Source organism: Erythrolamprus reginae, chromosome Z, assembly GCF_031021105.1.
Source record: "Erythrolamprus reginae isolate rEryReg1 chromosome Z, rEryReg1.hap1, whole genome shotgun sequence".
Classification (NCBI taxonomy): domain Eukaryota; kingdom Metazoa; phylum Chordata; class Lepidosauria; order Squamata; family Dipsadidae; genus Erythrolamprus; species Erythrolamprus reginae.
Genome location: NC_091963.1, coordinates 93003662 through 93018933, shown reverse-complemented (window position 1 = coordinate 93018933; position 15272 = coordinate 93003662). Strand labels below are relative to the sequence as shown.

General features: G+C 38.8%; 1 protein-coding gene across 1 annotated transcript; it reads left to right on the top strand.

Annotated features, from left to right (window-relative positions):
• The first annotated feature begins 4915 nt into the window (after positions 1–4915).
• Positions 4916–13755, top strand: PSMB3 (proteasome 20S subunit beta 3). Its single transcript, XM_070729483.1, has 6 exons — positions 4916–5012; positions 7128–7312; positions 10233–10340; positions 12202–12379; positions 12878–12972; positions 13619–13755. Exons 1-6 carry the CDS (start codon positions 5010–5012, stop codon positions 13665–13667), a joined length of 618 nt encoding a protein of 205 aa, XP_070585584.1. The 5' UTR covers positions 4916–5009; the 3' UTR covers positions 13668–13755.
• The last annotated feature ends 1517 nt before the right edge of the window (positions 13756–15272 follow it).

Here is a 15272-nt window from a genome sequence, read left to right as displayed (position 1 = left end):
TTAAGTCTTACAAAGGGGTGCTCAAAGTGAAAAGATGCGTGCATCATGCCGTCTTGATTGCATCAGCGGAATCTCGCCCGGTCTCTCTGTTTAGGGTGACCCGCTCCCTTCTTAATTTGGGGGGGAAGTTAGGGAGCCCTTGCAGAATAGTGCCGAAGATTTTAATACATTTTTTGCTGATAAAATTGCTCGGATCCAGATGGACCTTGACTCCGATTGGATAGCAGAGTTAGCTGACGAGTCAGTCAAGGCGACAGGGGCCCGTCTTTGTCCAACTGTCAGGGAGGAATTTGACCTGGTGACACCTGATGAAGTGGACAAGACCATTGGAGCTGTGAGTTCTACCACCTGTTTACTGGATCTGTGTCCCTCTTGGCTAGTTTCGGCCAGCAGAGAGGTGACACTGAGCTGAGTCCAGGAGATTTTCAATGCTTCTTTGGGGAGGGGGCCGTTTCCAGCTCCCTACAAGGAGGCACTTGTGCGCCCCCCTCCTCAAGAAGCCTTCCCTGGACCCAGCTGTACTTAATAACTATCATCCAGTCTCCAACCTTCCCTTCATGGAGAAAGTTGTCAAGAAGGTGGTGGTGCTCCAGCTCCAACGGTCCTTGGAAGAAGCTGATTATCTGGGCCTTCAACAGTCGGGATTCAGACCTTGCTACAGCATAGAAACTGCTTTGGTCGTGCTGATGGATGATCTCTGACGGGCTCGGGACAGGGGTGTGTACTGTGTCCTGGTGCTTCTTGACCTCTCAGCGGCTTTCGATACCAGTGACCATGGTATCCTTCTGCGCCGGCTGGAGGATTTGGGAGTGAGAGGCACTGTTTTGCAGTGGTTCTCCTCCTACCTCTCTGGTCGGTCATAGTTGGTGTTAGTGGGAGGCAGAGGTCGACCTCTAGGTCTGTCTTCTGTGGGGTGGCTCAGGGGTCAGTCCTCTCCCCCCTGCTATTTAATATCTACATGAAATTGCTGGGTGAGATCATCCAAGGGCATGGAGTGAGGTATCATCAGTACGCTGATGATACCCAGCTGTACATCTCTGCCCCATGTCCAGTCGGCGAAGCAGTGGAAGTGATATGCCGGTGCCTGGAGGCTGTTAGGGTCTGGATGGGTGTCAACAGGCTTAAACTCAACCTTGATAAGACGGAGTGGCTGTGGGTTTTGCCTCCCAAGGACAATTCCATCTGTCCATTCATTACCCTGGGGGGAGAATTTTTGACCTCCTTGGATAGGGTCCGCAACTTGGACATCATCCTCGATCCACAGCTAACATTAGAGAACCATCTTTCAGCTGTGGCGAGCAGGGCATTTGCCCAGGTTCGCTTGGTACATCAGTTGCGGCACTATTTGGACCGGGAGTCACTTCTCACAGTCACTCATGCCCTCATCAACTCTATGTTCGACTACTGCAGTGCTCTCTACATGGGGCTACCTTTGAAGAGTGTTCAGAAACTTCAGATTGTGCAGAATGCGGCTGTGAGAGCTATTGTAAGGCTACCTAGATTTGTCCATGTCTCTCCAACAGTTTCTAGTCACAATTCAAAGTGTTGGTAATGACCTATAAAGCCCTACATGGCATCGGACCAGAATACCTCCAGAACCATCTTCTGCCGCATGAATCCCAGTGACCAACTAGGTGCCACAGAGTTGGCCTTCTCCGGGTCCCATCGATTAAACAATGTCAGTTGGTGGGCTCCAGTAGGAGAGCCTTCTCTGTGGCGGCCCCAGCCCTTTAGAATCAACTGTCCCCAAAGATTAGAACCGCCCCCACCCTCCTTGCCTTTCGTAAATTGCCTGGAGGCTGTTGGGGTCTGGATGGGTGTCAACAAGTTCAAACTCAACCCAGACAAGACGGAGTGGCTGTGGGTTTTGCCTCCCAAGGACAATTCCATCTGTCCATCCATTACCCTGGGGGGGGGATTATTGACCCCCTCAGAAATGGTTCGCAACTTGGGCGTCCTCCTCGATCTGCAGCTAACATTGGAACACCATCTTTCGGCTGTGGCGAGGACGGCGTTTGCCCAGGTTCGCCTGGTGCACCAGTTCCAGCCCTACTTGGATAGGGAGTCATTGTTCACAGTCGCTCATGCCCTCATCACCTCGAGGTTCGATTACTGCAAGGCTCTCTACATGGTGCTACCTTTGAAAAGTGTTTGGAAACTTCAGATCGTGCAGAATGTGGCCGCGAGAGCTATTGTGGGGCTTCCCAGATTCGCCCACATTTCTACAACACTCCGTGGCCCGCACTGGCTGCCGATCAGTTTTCAGTCACAATTCAAAGTGTTGGTAATGACCTTTAAAGCCCTACATGGCATTGGACCAGAATACCTCCGGAACCGCCTTCTACCGCACGAATCCCAGAGGCCAATAAGGTCCCACAGAGTTGGCCTTCTCCAGGTCCTGTCGACCAAACAATGTTATTTGGCGGGCCCCAGGGGAAGAGCCTTCTCTGTGGTGACCCTGGCCCTCTGGAATCAACTCCCCCAGGAGATTAAAACGGCCCCCACCCTCCTTGTCTTTAGCAAATTACTCAAGACCCATCTATATCACCAGGCATGGGGGAACCGAGACACCTCCCCCAGGCTTTTATATTTTATGCTTGGTATGTATGTGTTGTATGGTTTTAATTGCGGGGGTTTTATATATCTTTTTCTTTTAATATTAGATTTGTTTTCACTGTTATAATGTCTTTTATTATTATTATTATTATTATTATTATTATTATTATTATTATTATTATTGCTAAAGACCCACCTATGTCGCCAGGCATGGGTGAATCAAGATACACCCAGGTATATACAGTTTATGCTTGGAATTATTGTATTGCATGGTTTTAATTGGGATTTTTAATGTTTTTTAATATTAGATTTGTTATACTGTGTTATTTTGTTGTGAGCCGTGCTGAGTCCACGAAGAGGGGCGGCATACAAATCTAATAAATTATATTATTATCATTATTATTATTATTATTATTATTATTATTATTATTATTATTATTAAAAATAAAAGACTATTGGTATTAGAAGGACCCGATTTGCAAATGGGATGGCTTGCATTTATGTGGTATGAGAAGAAGAAAATACATAGTTACTTTCAGAGACATATTATAAGGAACTCATTGGCAATTTGGAAAAAGAAGAAAGTATCATTTTGGATTTTGACAATAGAGGTTTTTATGTACCCCAACAGATTATAGACTCACATTTTAAGATATAAGGATATAACAACACAGTCATTGAAGTTAAAATCATATCTACAGTTACTTATTTATTTATTGTTGGAGTTGAAAGGGATCATGCAGGTCATCAAGTACAACCCCCTGCCTGAGCAGGAAATCCTATAGCACCCCAGCCAAATGGCAGTCCAATCTCTTCTTTAAAATATCTCACGCGATCTGGCTAGGCATCCGTCCTCGTCGCCATCTTGGATCCCTCCAATATATCTATCCGCATCTGAACCGCCAGGGCTTGGCCACTAATCAGTTACCGATTTGAGCTGCAAAGCTCAGGACGCCTAGAAAACCCCCTTTCCCCCGCGCACCATTGACACAGTACTCCAAAAATGAGTTAGAAAAATAAAGTCTAAAACTGTACTGGTTTATGTTCTTACATTTACAGTCAAGGTTGAAAAAGATGTTAAAACAGAAGGTGTTAATTTGCAAAAAAACAGAACTAGATCAAATTCTATTTGGTCAGGATGATAATTTGATTATTTTTTTAAATATATACTTATCTATTGAATTAGAATTTGAGCAGCTCAAGAATACAATGATAAAATGGATGAGAAATATAGGTTATACAATAGATATGGATAATAATAATAATAATAATAATAATAATAACAACAACAACAACAACAATAATAATCATAATAAATTACTAGATTAGTATGCCGCCCCTCTCCGAAGACTGAATAGCTGGCAGCAATTATTGGAGAGAAACTATAAAACAATAACATCAAGTGCATTTAAGGAAAATATGTATAAGATGTTTTATAAAAGGTATATGTCACCAGAAAAAGTAGCTAAAATGTTTAAGAATTTGTCAAGGAAGTGCTGAAAATGTAGCGAGTTACCTGGCTCTTTTTATCATGTTATGGATTAGTGTAAACATTTTACTTTTTAGATTATGTATTGTATAATGAGAAGCTTCCTTTACTTTATATATATAGAATTTTATTAGTATAAGATAAGCTGATATTGGACTAATTAGTTTAATGGCAATATGAAAATTTGAATTAAGATTCGGATAAATGAGATTTTGTTAATGTATATGTGGTAATATTTTATTGTAAAGTAGAGAAAATATTTTTTTGGGGTTTATAATTTATAATGCCGTATAAATTTTATAAAAATTTTAAAGAGGAAAGAGAGATAAGAGCCTCCATTGAATGATCAACAAGAAAAAGAATAATTTTTATATACAGTATGTTTCAATCAGTGAAAGGCTACCAAAATTTTCGCTACCCCACTTTGTCCGCTCCCACGTCCGGGCAGTAGCCCACCCCTAGTTTGAATATAAGCATTGTTGTAGTGTTTATAGTCATTTTTTTAAATTTTATGGTGGAGAAAAAAAATATCACAGAATTTTCTTTCTATCTTTTATTTTTCTGTGGTATATTTTGTATTGTTTGTTTTTTTTCTTCAAGAAAAGAATCGGAGCTCGATCTTCTTTTTTAAGGGCCACTAATTTCCGAATTGGAAATGTAAGGATGATCTAAAAATGGCGCTTTAAAAATTCGAGCTACAAATCCCGTGTTCATAGACTGCAACGAACTACTGTACTCTTAATATTTTATCTCTATGACCAAAAGGTATGACTCTTCATTTCCTCTACCCGAGAGCTCATCTCCGGTCTTAGATTGACAGAGGCAGGCCGTCCAATCGCAGGAGTTTATGTTGAAGTACCACGTCCCGGTAGAGGCGGGGCTTAGTAATAACCGCGGAAGGAAGCTTGACTTGCGGCGGAGTTGTGCGTGAAGAAGGGCTATTCCCCCCGCTAAGGCTTTCATCATGGTGAGTCGATGTTGGAAAAAGAGGGCGGGGGAGAACGGAGAAGGAGAAATGGCTTAAATCTAAGGAGGGAATCACCGGCCACTTTCCCCTTGATGGCGGTGTGAGATATTTCTCAGCACCATCATGCTGCACCGGGGTCGTCGGATCTGTTGCCCCAACTCTTGCTGATTGGCTTCTCAGCGATGCCCGTTGTAGAAGCCGATCGAAAATTGGGGGAGCGTGAGGGAAGGGGAGGCTTTTGCTTTCTTTTCCCCCGATTTTTTATGGAGGCGATAGCGAAAGCGGTTTGCGCGCATGGCCTTGCCTGATAATTGCGCGCCTGTGACTTGGTCTTAAAAAATAAAAATAAAATCTGTGTTAGGGTTGGAGCAAGAGCCAGATTTTTTTCACCATTGCTTTAAAGCCGATGGTCCCTCACACTCAATCAGCACATTGACTCCTTTATGAAGTTTCAAGTTGTTCCTCGGTACCTCACCCCCCACCCCCAATCATCTATTATATGAAAATAATGTAATAAATACTACCATTAATAATACTACAAATAATGACTATACAGTGGATAGTCCCTTGGGATTAATATTAACCATTTTAATAAGAACTCTGCTTGGAAAATATAATTGTTATCAAAGGTATTCTGGTTTGATAACAGTGATTTGGATAACCTGTGCTTCACCACAGTTAATTTACATCAGGAGAGATTTAAATTAGGGACTGTTTCATTATAGCTAAGCCTTACAGAATGCTTTCCTTCCATCTCTGACTCAGCAGAAATCTAAATTGGCATAGATTTTGTTGTTTCCATTACCAATCCAAATTGCTTCTGTTCTGCCCTGAAGCCAGAGGATAATGCTCTCAGTTGCTCTGCAAGGAGATCTTGAATCTCCTCACCTTTTTAATATCCACCAGTAGTAATTGCTGATCCCTACTAGAATTTTGTCTACTTATTTTTCAAAGTTATGCAGCATCTTAATCCTGTTAGACTCTGTCAGATAATTTATAAGGTTTTGACAAATAACTACACTCACAATATTAGCCATTTATTAGAACCTGCCCTGGCTTCACCTGCTATCTTTCCCTGAATGAGCTAGGACAGTGATGGGAACTTTTTTGGTTCCGGTGCCAAAAGAGTGTGCACGCACATGATACCATGCACTTGCGTGCCCAAGCCCATAATACAATGCTCTCCCCTGCCCATGTGTACAACCCCCACACTACCCCCTGCACTGCCCCCCCACACATGCGCATAGGCCTCACTAAAGTCTCCGGACTTCCAGTAGGCCCATTGGGCTCTTTTTTACTGTCCCCAGGGTTTAGCAGGCTTTCCTAAAGCCTGGGGAGAGCGAAAATGGCCAAAAAAGAAGGCTGAAAATCAGCTGACCAGCACACAGTTGCATGCTGGTCAGTTCACCAGCTATAGGTTTGCTGTCACTAGCAAGAATAAGGAGAGAAACTTTATTCACCAGGTTTCCAAATTATCCCTGGTTTAGACATCCAGATTAGCCAAATTGCTGATAGGCCAGGTAATAGTTTACTGATTTGGAGGGAAGGGATTTGAAGCAGTAGAGAGAAGTCTCTCTCCCTCCCTGTTTTTGGAGGATGATGTCCAAGACTGGAAGTGACAGGTGTGTCCACATGAGCCTATACTGGTCAATAGACACCATGCTGATCCCACTTTCATGAGGTGATTTTACAGTACCACCAATTGTATTGGGATTTGTAATATTATATTCATAATTGACTACTTGGGGCAAAGGCATTTTTAAAATAGGAAAGCTAAGGATAACTTAATGCTGTCTGGAGCATGATTAGGCATTGGTTGAAGGCAACATCATGAGAACACTGAAAAAAAAGTACTAGAGGTTCTTTGTACTGTGATTACAATAAAGTGGGGGAAAACCTAGTCTCTGAACCAAAATAGAACATTTCTTTTAGCCCATTCTATCTGTGTCCAGTATCGGAATTAAATTTTGGAATATTTTGCACTGTGGTTCAAATATGCTTATTCTAATGTTCTTCATATTCATAAGAATAAGCCTTGATGTGTGCAACTTAATAGCCTCTAGTAAAAAAAAGTGTTGCATTTGACATTATTTCAATTAAACTTTTTCCCTCTAGTCTATTATGTCCTATAATGGAGGGGCTGTTATGGCCATGAAAGGAAAAAACTGTGTGGCTATTGCAGCTGATCGCAGATTTGGTATTCAAGCTCAGATGGTGTCCACAGACTTCCAGAAAATTTTTCCAATGGGAGACAGATTATTCATTGGCTTGGCTGGTCTTGCCACAGATGTGCAGACAGTGTAAGTATTGCATTAAATAGATATAATCAGAATACTCATAAGTGCTGTAGTTAACTTGCAGTTAGTTTCTTAGTTTATTCTTATTTATTTTTAATCTTATTCCAAATTGGGAAATGGATACGTCATGATTGGCCAAGTTACTGAAAAGTTGAAGCTAGGTCAATTTATTCACATCCGTAGTGGTAGGCAGGAAAGTAAATCAGATGATGGTTTTTGAATCTCTTGCATCAATCAAGAATGGCTAAAATGGCTCTTGGAAGAGAGCTTACAAATATCAGGAGTTTGCAGAAACAAGTTAAATTCCAATACAATGTTTTAAAGCATAACAATATAATTTCTTTCTTCACCTAAAGTGCAGATAGCAATCAATATGATGACTTTTTTAGTTCACAGTTCTTGGAAAAAATGACTTACCATCTGTTGTCAAAGTTGTAAGCATATGATTGCAGTTCACGAGCCTGGCAATCAAGTCACATATACAACAGTTGGAGCATCCTGTAGTCATGTGATCATGTCCAATGGGAAAATTGGACCATAGTAAAATGATCGTAAAATCATTCTTGACATCTTGGCAAATATTTATAATCCAATTTATAGTGTGGTATAATGGTCCAACAAATGAAAAGGAGGAATAACAGGCAGCCAAATTAATCCCATAAAAAACTGCTATAAGGGGGACGAAACCCACAAAAATTAAGAGAGAAAAAGAAAAAACAAAGAAGAAAAAATAGTAAAAAATGATTGGGTTCCAATATCAAAGTCCCAATATAGATATCAAGAAGACGAAAAGAAAAAATTGAGGGGAAATCCAAAAAATTTAAATGTAGAGGAAAAGGAGAGCTCTAAAAAGGGAAAAGGACAAACAACTCCAAAAAAGAGGACAAATATATATAGAAAGAACCCCCCCCCCAAAAAAAAGAGTTTAAAAGATTCCAAATATTCAGGCTCTTCTTTTCCTAATCCATTTTTGCCAAAAAGTAATAGTTAAAAAAAGAGGACCCCCCCTCCCAGAAGAACTCTAAAATATAGTTCAGAGCATCAATTTAAAAATACAAAAGAAAACAATCTCCAAGTAGTAAAAAGCCGTATGTTTGCAGCCACAGAAGTCAGGTTTCAAATATGCTAATACACTCTTCAGTTCAAAACAAGTAGATATCTCTCAAAAGTAAAGTAAAATAAGAGTTGCATAATCCCCAGATGTACTTTAAGGCAAACGTGTATCCAAAACAGACACTAGATGTCACTGTATTTAAATATGTCTGCTACAGTGTTTCAACACAGTATCAAAAAGGATAGAAAAAGCTGTAAAAAATTCCAATAATAAAAGTGAAATGCCGTAGTCCAGTAATTAATTATAATGTTTTAGTGGCCAAGGTTTTATCCTTAAAATGGTCCAGAGTAAAATCTTTTATTTTATGAAGCTTTTTCCACCACTTAAATCTGGAAGTGGATCAAATTTCCACTTCCCCTTTTTGGGATCCTTTAAATTTATTGTCCAAAGTTAAATATATCTGTAAAGTTATTCCCATTATTTAAATGTTTTCCTCCGCTAATATTATTAGAAAGGTGTTGTCACCCAGATGACTCCAATCTTCCGGTCCTCGTTTCCAAAGTTTCACCGTCAGAGGTAATGGCGTTCCAATCACCTCTGAAACAGCTGATGGGTGGGAAGCTAGGCTGTGGCTGTCTTAGGGGTCTGCGATAACCCCCTACAGCTCACCACAATGTGCTTTCCTTCTCCGATGCTCACCTGAGCGGCTCTGACCCTAGTTAGGGTCTCCAATCAGCTGGGGTTCCGCACTTCCCGTGGAGCCTTCGAGGAGAGCGACCGTACCAATGCTGGCTCCACCTCTCAAATTTTCATAAAATCAGCCCCAGTCATATGCTTAGTCCCAACTGTAGTTGTAAAGTTCTACCTGTAAGTAGCTAAAACAGTGGTTCTCAACGTGAGGGTTGGGACCCCTTCAGGAGTCGAATGGCCATTTCACAGGGATCGCCCAAGACCATGGAAAAAGGCAAATTTCCCATGGTGTTAGGAACTAAAGCTTCTATTCTGGCGCCTTGGCACATATTTGACCAATCAAGTGTTTACAGTAGGGTGTGTCCCTCTGATCTTCCTGCCAATCAGCTTAAAGCTCAGTTGGGAGAATTAGTGCTAGACTTATGGTTGGGGGTCACCACAACATGAGGAACTGTATTAAGGGGTCACGGCATTAGAAAAGTTGAGAACCACTAAGCTAAAATGAAAAAATCTTGCAGTAGCTAGGGATAAATATTTATATGAAATAAGCTACAAGTTTACTCCTCTGATACTCGAAATAAATTTGCAGTCTCTGTATTCTCAGGGTCATACTTTAACTGAAGGCATCTGGCGGGTGCTAACCCTGGTCATTTCTGCATATGGTTTGAAATAGGATGTAAACTATTCAGAATTGTGGGTTTAATATTCTAAATTTCAATGTCCTTTTCAGAATTAAACTGGTTGCTTGAATTTAGAAAAATTTAAATTGTAATTATTATTTTAAAAACCTCTAAGCAGTCATCTCTAGATTCTTTACATGTATTTCAAACTCTACAATGAAAAGTGAGGTACAGCATATTGATTGCTTAACAGAACAAAGTTACTAAATCAAATTCCCCTGATATTCCAGAATTATAAACTCTGGTTTATATTGATTTATTACTTTGCCTTGATCGTAGTAAAGGATGTTAGGCATGTAGTAATATATTTATATGTTAATCGCATTAGTGGGAAATAACAGATTTGAAGAAATTCTTCTTCATCACATTTCTATTTTATAATTGCTTTCTGGCACAACTAGTAGATTTTAAACTATACTTCTGTGCAACCTGGATGGTAAATAGAAGGATCATTTCACCTTAAAATGGATTTGAAACTCTCTTGATTTTTTTCTTGCAGTGCTCAAAGGCTCAAATTTCGACTCAATCTCTATGAACTAAAGGAAGGGAGGCAAATTAAGCCACAGACCCTAATGAGCATGGTGTCTAATCTCCTATATGAAAGACGGTAAAGAGGCAAGACTTCATAATATTTGGATATAGTTGTTTTTATTAAAAATAAATTTCAGTAATAGATTTGATAAGGCAATTATTTTTGAACTGAGAATCAGGTAGCCTTAGGAACTTACTGTATTTTTGGGAGTACAAGACACACCAGAACAGGGGTCCCCAAACTTTTTACATAGGGGGCCAGTTCACTGTCCCTCGGGCTGTTGGAGTGCCGAACTATTAAAAAAACCCTATGAACAAATCCCTATGCACATTGCACATATCTTATCTTAAAGTAAAAAACAAAATGGAAATGTACTATTTAGAGGGGGGGAAGAAGTCTGAAATTCATATATGTTTATGTTTTTAATTTTCTTTTGTTAACATCTGATTGGCTATACAAGATTTTCTTGGCTTATAGAAAAATGTATAAAGAAAGAAGGAAGCACTTTGGCATAATGGTTAATAAGTTAGAAAAATAATTGGTATTGTACTTTTTGAAGGAACATTAAGGAGGGAATTTAATTTAAAAAATGAATGTAACTGGATGACAAAATTAGAAAAAAAACTTTTGCAACTTTTTGGATGATTGATATTAGTTACTAACAAAATACTGCATTTTATTCATGGGAAATTAGATGGCACACTGTATTGTTTGAATGTATGGTAAGAGAAAAATTTAAAAAATTACCCCCCTCCCCAAAACAGTCCTTCCTTCCTTCCTCTGTCCCTCCATTTCTCCTTCCTTCTTTCCCTCCTTCATTCCTCTCCACTTCTCTTTCCCTCCCTCTCTTTCCCTTTTCTTTTTTTCTTGCTCTCTTTTCCCTGTGCTCCTGTCAATCACCAGCGGGCCGGATAAATGGCCTCAGCGGGCCTCATGCGGCCCACGGGCCGTAGTTTGGGGACCGCTGCACCAGAATATAAGATGCACCTTATTTCAGGGGGAGGGAATTAGAGAAAAAATTACCTGCCTACCAGGTATTCATCTGGCTTGTCTATAATCTGGTCAGCTTCAGCACATTAGTTTGCTAGTTTTGAGCCCATGTGCTTGCTTTTTATCCCCTGGTTGAGGATAAAAAACAGTTTCTAAAACACTTCATTTCTCTCTGTCTCCAGAGAGAAACAATGAAAAAATTAGGCAAAGGGACAATCGCTTCGCTAGCAAAACAGCAAAGAAGATCGTGTTAGCACCTTGTTAGAGCTTTAAAAAAAAGCTTAGTAAAAGCTACATTAGGAGTATAAGATGCATCCAAATTTTCAGCCTCTTTTAGAGGAAAAAACAGTGTGTCTTGTACTCCGAAAAATACAATACTTGGACGGGCACTATTTTTTAAAATTGACCAGGCTCATATAGACAAAGTGTCAGAACTTATTCTAGGCTTTACTCCTCATGTTTGCATTATTGCAAAATGTAAGACCCCTGTGATCAAGGTATAAATATCAAAATTGGTGTATTTCTTACCTATCACTAACAGAATCATTGCTTTTAATCATGGCTGTGTGGAGCATACAAATTCATTTATTTATTAGACTTAATGTTTTCCACCTCAGGATTTACTTTCTGAATATTTGTTTGTATCAGGATTATTGCTACATTAGCTGGCAGTTTTTGCACCTTCAGATTTAGCTGAATTCTAGTTCCTATCAGTTGCATGGCTAAGATCGAGAGAAGATGGGGGTTGCAATTAATAACAATATTTCTCTGCTTGAGATGATAGTAAGTAATTTTCAAAACTGATGAGGATCTTCCCCCAGCTTCTTAGTATTAGAGATAGACAAATTGGGGACATACTTTAAACATTTTTCTAGTCATGCCAAGAAAAATTTATAATTTTAAAATGCAGTTAATTGTAATTATTTTATTTTCTTGCTGCTTTCAGGTTTGGACCTTACTATACAGAACCAGTAATTGCTGGATTAAACCCAGTCACTTATGAACCCTTTATCTGCTCCTTGGACTTGATTGGTTGTCCGATGGTAACAGATGATTTTGTGGTCAGTGGGACCTGTACAGAGCAAATGTATGGCATGTGTGAATCTCTTTGGGAGCCAGACATGGTAAGAAAAATACAGAGCTGGTCATAAGAAATATAACAGCATTAGCTACTTTAATAGCACTTTTAATAATCCAGCCTTTGGACTTCAAAAAGTAGGTGTTAATAGGCCTTTAGGGCATATGTACAAGTTCTTCCTAGTATTTTTCACTTTATAAACCTCTCCTCGGCACAAAAATTATATTTTAGTTTAAAATAGCTTGTTCATATGCTGCTTTGCTTAGAATTCTGCTTTATCTCTACATACTGATATGGCCCAGAGATAACTTGTATGAGAAGCGTCATAGCTGTATTCTTACATTATCTGTAAATACCTTAATAGAGATCTAATATGTAATTCCTCTCCATCCTCATCAAACTTGTTCTGTAGGGACTTTCAAAGAGACAACATGGCTATATTGTTTCAGTCCATTCTTTTTATACTGAATATATTCACTTAAGTTGAACAGATGCTTAAAAATTAGTCTCTATAATTAAAGTTAACTCTTTTTTTTTGATGCAGGAACCTGATCACCTTTTTGAAACCATAGGACAGTCTATGCTCAATGCTGTGGACAGAGATGCTGTGTCTGGTATGGGAGTGGTAGTGCATGTGATGTAAGTAGAAATTTGAGTGGATAAAGATCAGTTCTAAAAAAATTATGTGAGATAGTATCTTTGGTTAATGTTCATGGTTTGCCTGGAAAAAACAATAGCTGTAATTGGCTTAAAGCAAGGTTAAGCCAGTGAAATTATTTTCTCGATTAATTTGGCCTTCCCTCTGGGTGTAGTACTGCTATTATGGGTAATTCTTGGGAAAACAGCTATGGTTTTAGATATCTTTTTTACCTGTTGATGGATAAAATTGAGATTTAACTGTTAGACAATAAGAGATAATTCTTGACTTGATTGCAATTGGGACTGGAATTTTGATTATAAGTGATAATGGTCATTGACGCACCCTCGTGACTGGCTGATTTTACTAATTTTTATGGCAGTCATTAAGCTGTTGTAATTTTTGGGAAAATCAGAAAAAATATAGTTATATATAGTTATATGATGGCAGGAAGCTGCAGCCGGTTGTAATATCTGAAATGCAGAGGAATGTGGCTTGATATTTCATGATGGCTGGATATTTATTGAAGGCATAAAGAACTCTTTCTGAGGTTGTCATAAATCTGAATGGTCATTAAATTACTAGTTGTTAATAGAGGATTAACTAGTATAATTTTCATCTTGATTCTCTCCTTTTTCTCTTTACCAGTGAGAAAGACAAAATAACTACTCGGACATTGAAAGCTCGCATGGATTAAGTTAAATTCCTACTAAGAAAACGGATTATCTCAAAATAGCAAATAATGTACTGTTAATGGAATAAACTTTTTTTTCTTAAAAGTACAACTTTTTCATTTTTATGCATATATATTCTGATTTATTTAAAATCAAAGATAAAGGGTTGCTTTGAAGAAAATAATTTTCAGATTATGTAATAATGTATCCTGTCATACCTACCATATTTTCTCGGAGAGGGGCGGCATATAAATCCATTTAATAAATAAATAATAAATGAATTTTTCTGAGTATAAGAAAGACCTTCCCCCATCCCCTGAAAATTTGGGTGTGGCTTATACCTCCCAGTTCTTAGGCTTTTTTCATTACTACTCCCTTCGAAGGTGTTTTTTCTTTCCCCAGCCCTCAGTCTTTGCAGGCTTTTTTTCATTGATACTCCGGAGGAGGTTTTTTTGAAGTCCTAACGAGGGATAAAATAATGTGCTGACGCTGACCCGAATAAGGATGCTAGTCATGAATACCTGGTAGGCAGATTTTTTCCCCTAATTTCCTCCCCCAAAACTAAAGTGCATCTTATACTCTGAAAAATGCGATCCACCAAAATCTGCAGATCTCATTTTTTAATGCTACATACTGTTAATGTAACCTGAGAAAAGTCCTGCTGAATTCAGTGTGTCCTATTGCATGTACTTGAGTAGGATTGCAATAGAGATATTCAGTGTGAGATTGGATCTAAAGTGAGCAAAAGTGCTTCTGATTTTACTTGATCATTCTTTCATGCCAACTACAGACTGCTGAGGAATATATTTGAGTTTAGATAGTAGTGGTAAGGGAGCCACCAAGGAGTTGCTCATGGGTAGTGGTGGTAGAACCCAATTTTGGTACAAAACTGTACATCTACAAGTTGCAGAGTTAATATACATCCAAAAAATATGATGACAGCATCAAGGTAATGTTTGTTGAGCTAAGCTAAGTTCAACAAAGTATCTTAATTTCAAAAGTTTATAATTGAATTGTTTTTTATATGCTTGGAGCCTGACTTATTTGCTTTCTCATTTCAATACACGTTTAAAACTTGGGCATACCATAAAACAGCTCATATTTAGTTTTCTAATCCCATTCCCTAGTTAAATAAAAAAGCTCATATTTCAAGAACACTAAATAATATATAGCTTTGAAAACCCCAAATGCTGCATTATAAAATAAGCAGAGATAAATGGTGCCCTTAAACTTTTTATTCATTTCAGTGGGATTCTTTTCTAGACTAAGCTGTTACCGGTAATTTGTTAAAGTTCTTTTGAAAGTAATAGATAGCTGTAGTTTTCAAATGGTGGGCAAGTCCTTTTTTCTTAACTTGATTTATTAAAACAGAATGCCAGCATTTAGAGGGAAGTCTTATTAATGGGGTGAGTGAACATGGCTGGATCAATGGACCTTATATATGCGTGGGTAAACTCATTTGCAAATCAACACAATTTTGTGGAGATATTCTTTGCTTACCTGGGAACAGGCAGCTAATCCTCAATTACTAACCTGAGTGATTATTAATTGTCCTTAAAGTTGTGGCCTTTGTAGTGTCCCCATAGTCTCATAATTGTGATTTGGGTATTTGACAACAAACTTGCAAT

What these genes read in the sequence shown, in the direction of transcription:
- PSMB3 (XM_070729483.1), top strand. An exon ending in AATCTCCTATATGAAAGACG is followed by an intron (nt 10,341 to 12,201) that starts GTAAAGAGGCAA and finishes TGCTGCTTTCAG; the next exon opens with GTTTGGACCTTACTATACAG. An exon ending in CTCTTTGGGAGCCAGACATG is followed by an intron (nt 12,380 to 12,877) that starts GTAAGAAAAATA and finishes TTTTTGATGCAG; the next exon opens with GAACCTGATCACCTTTTTGA.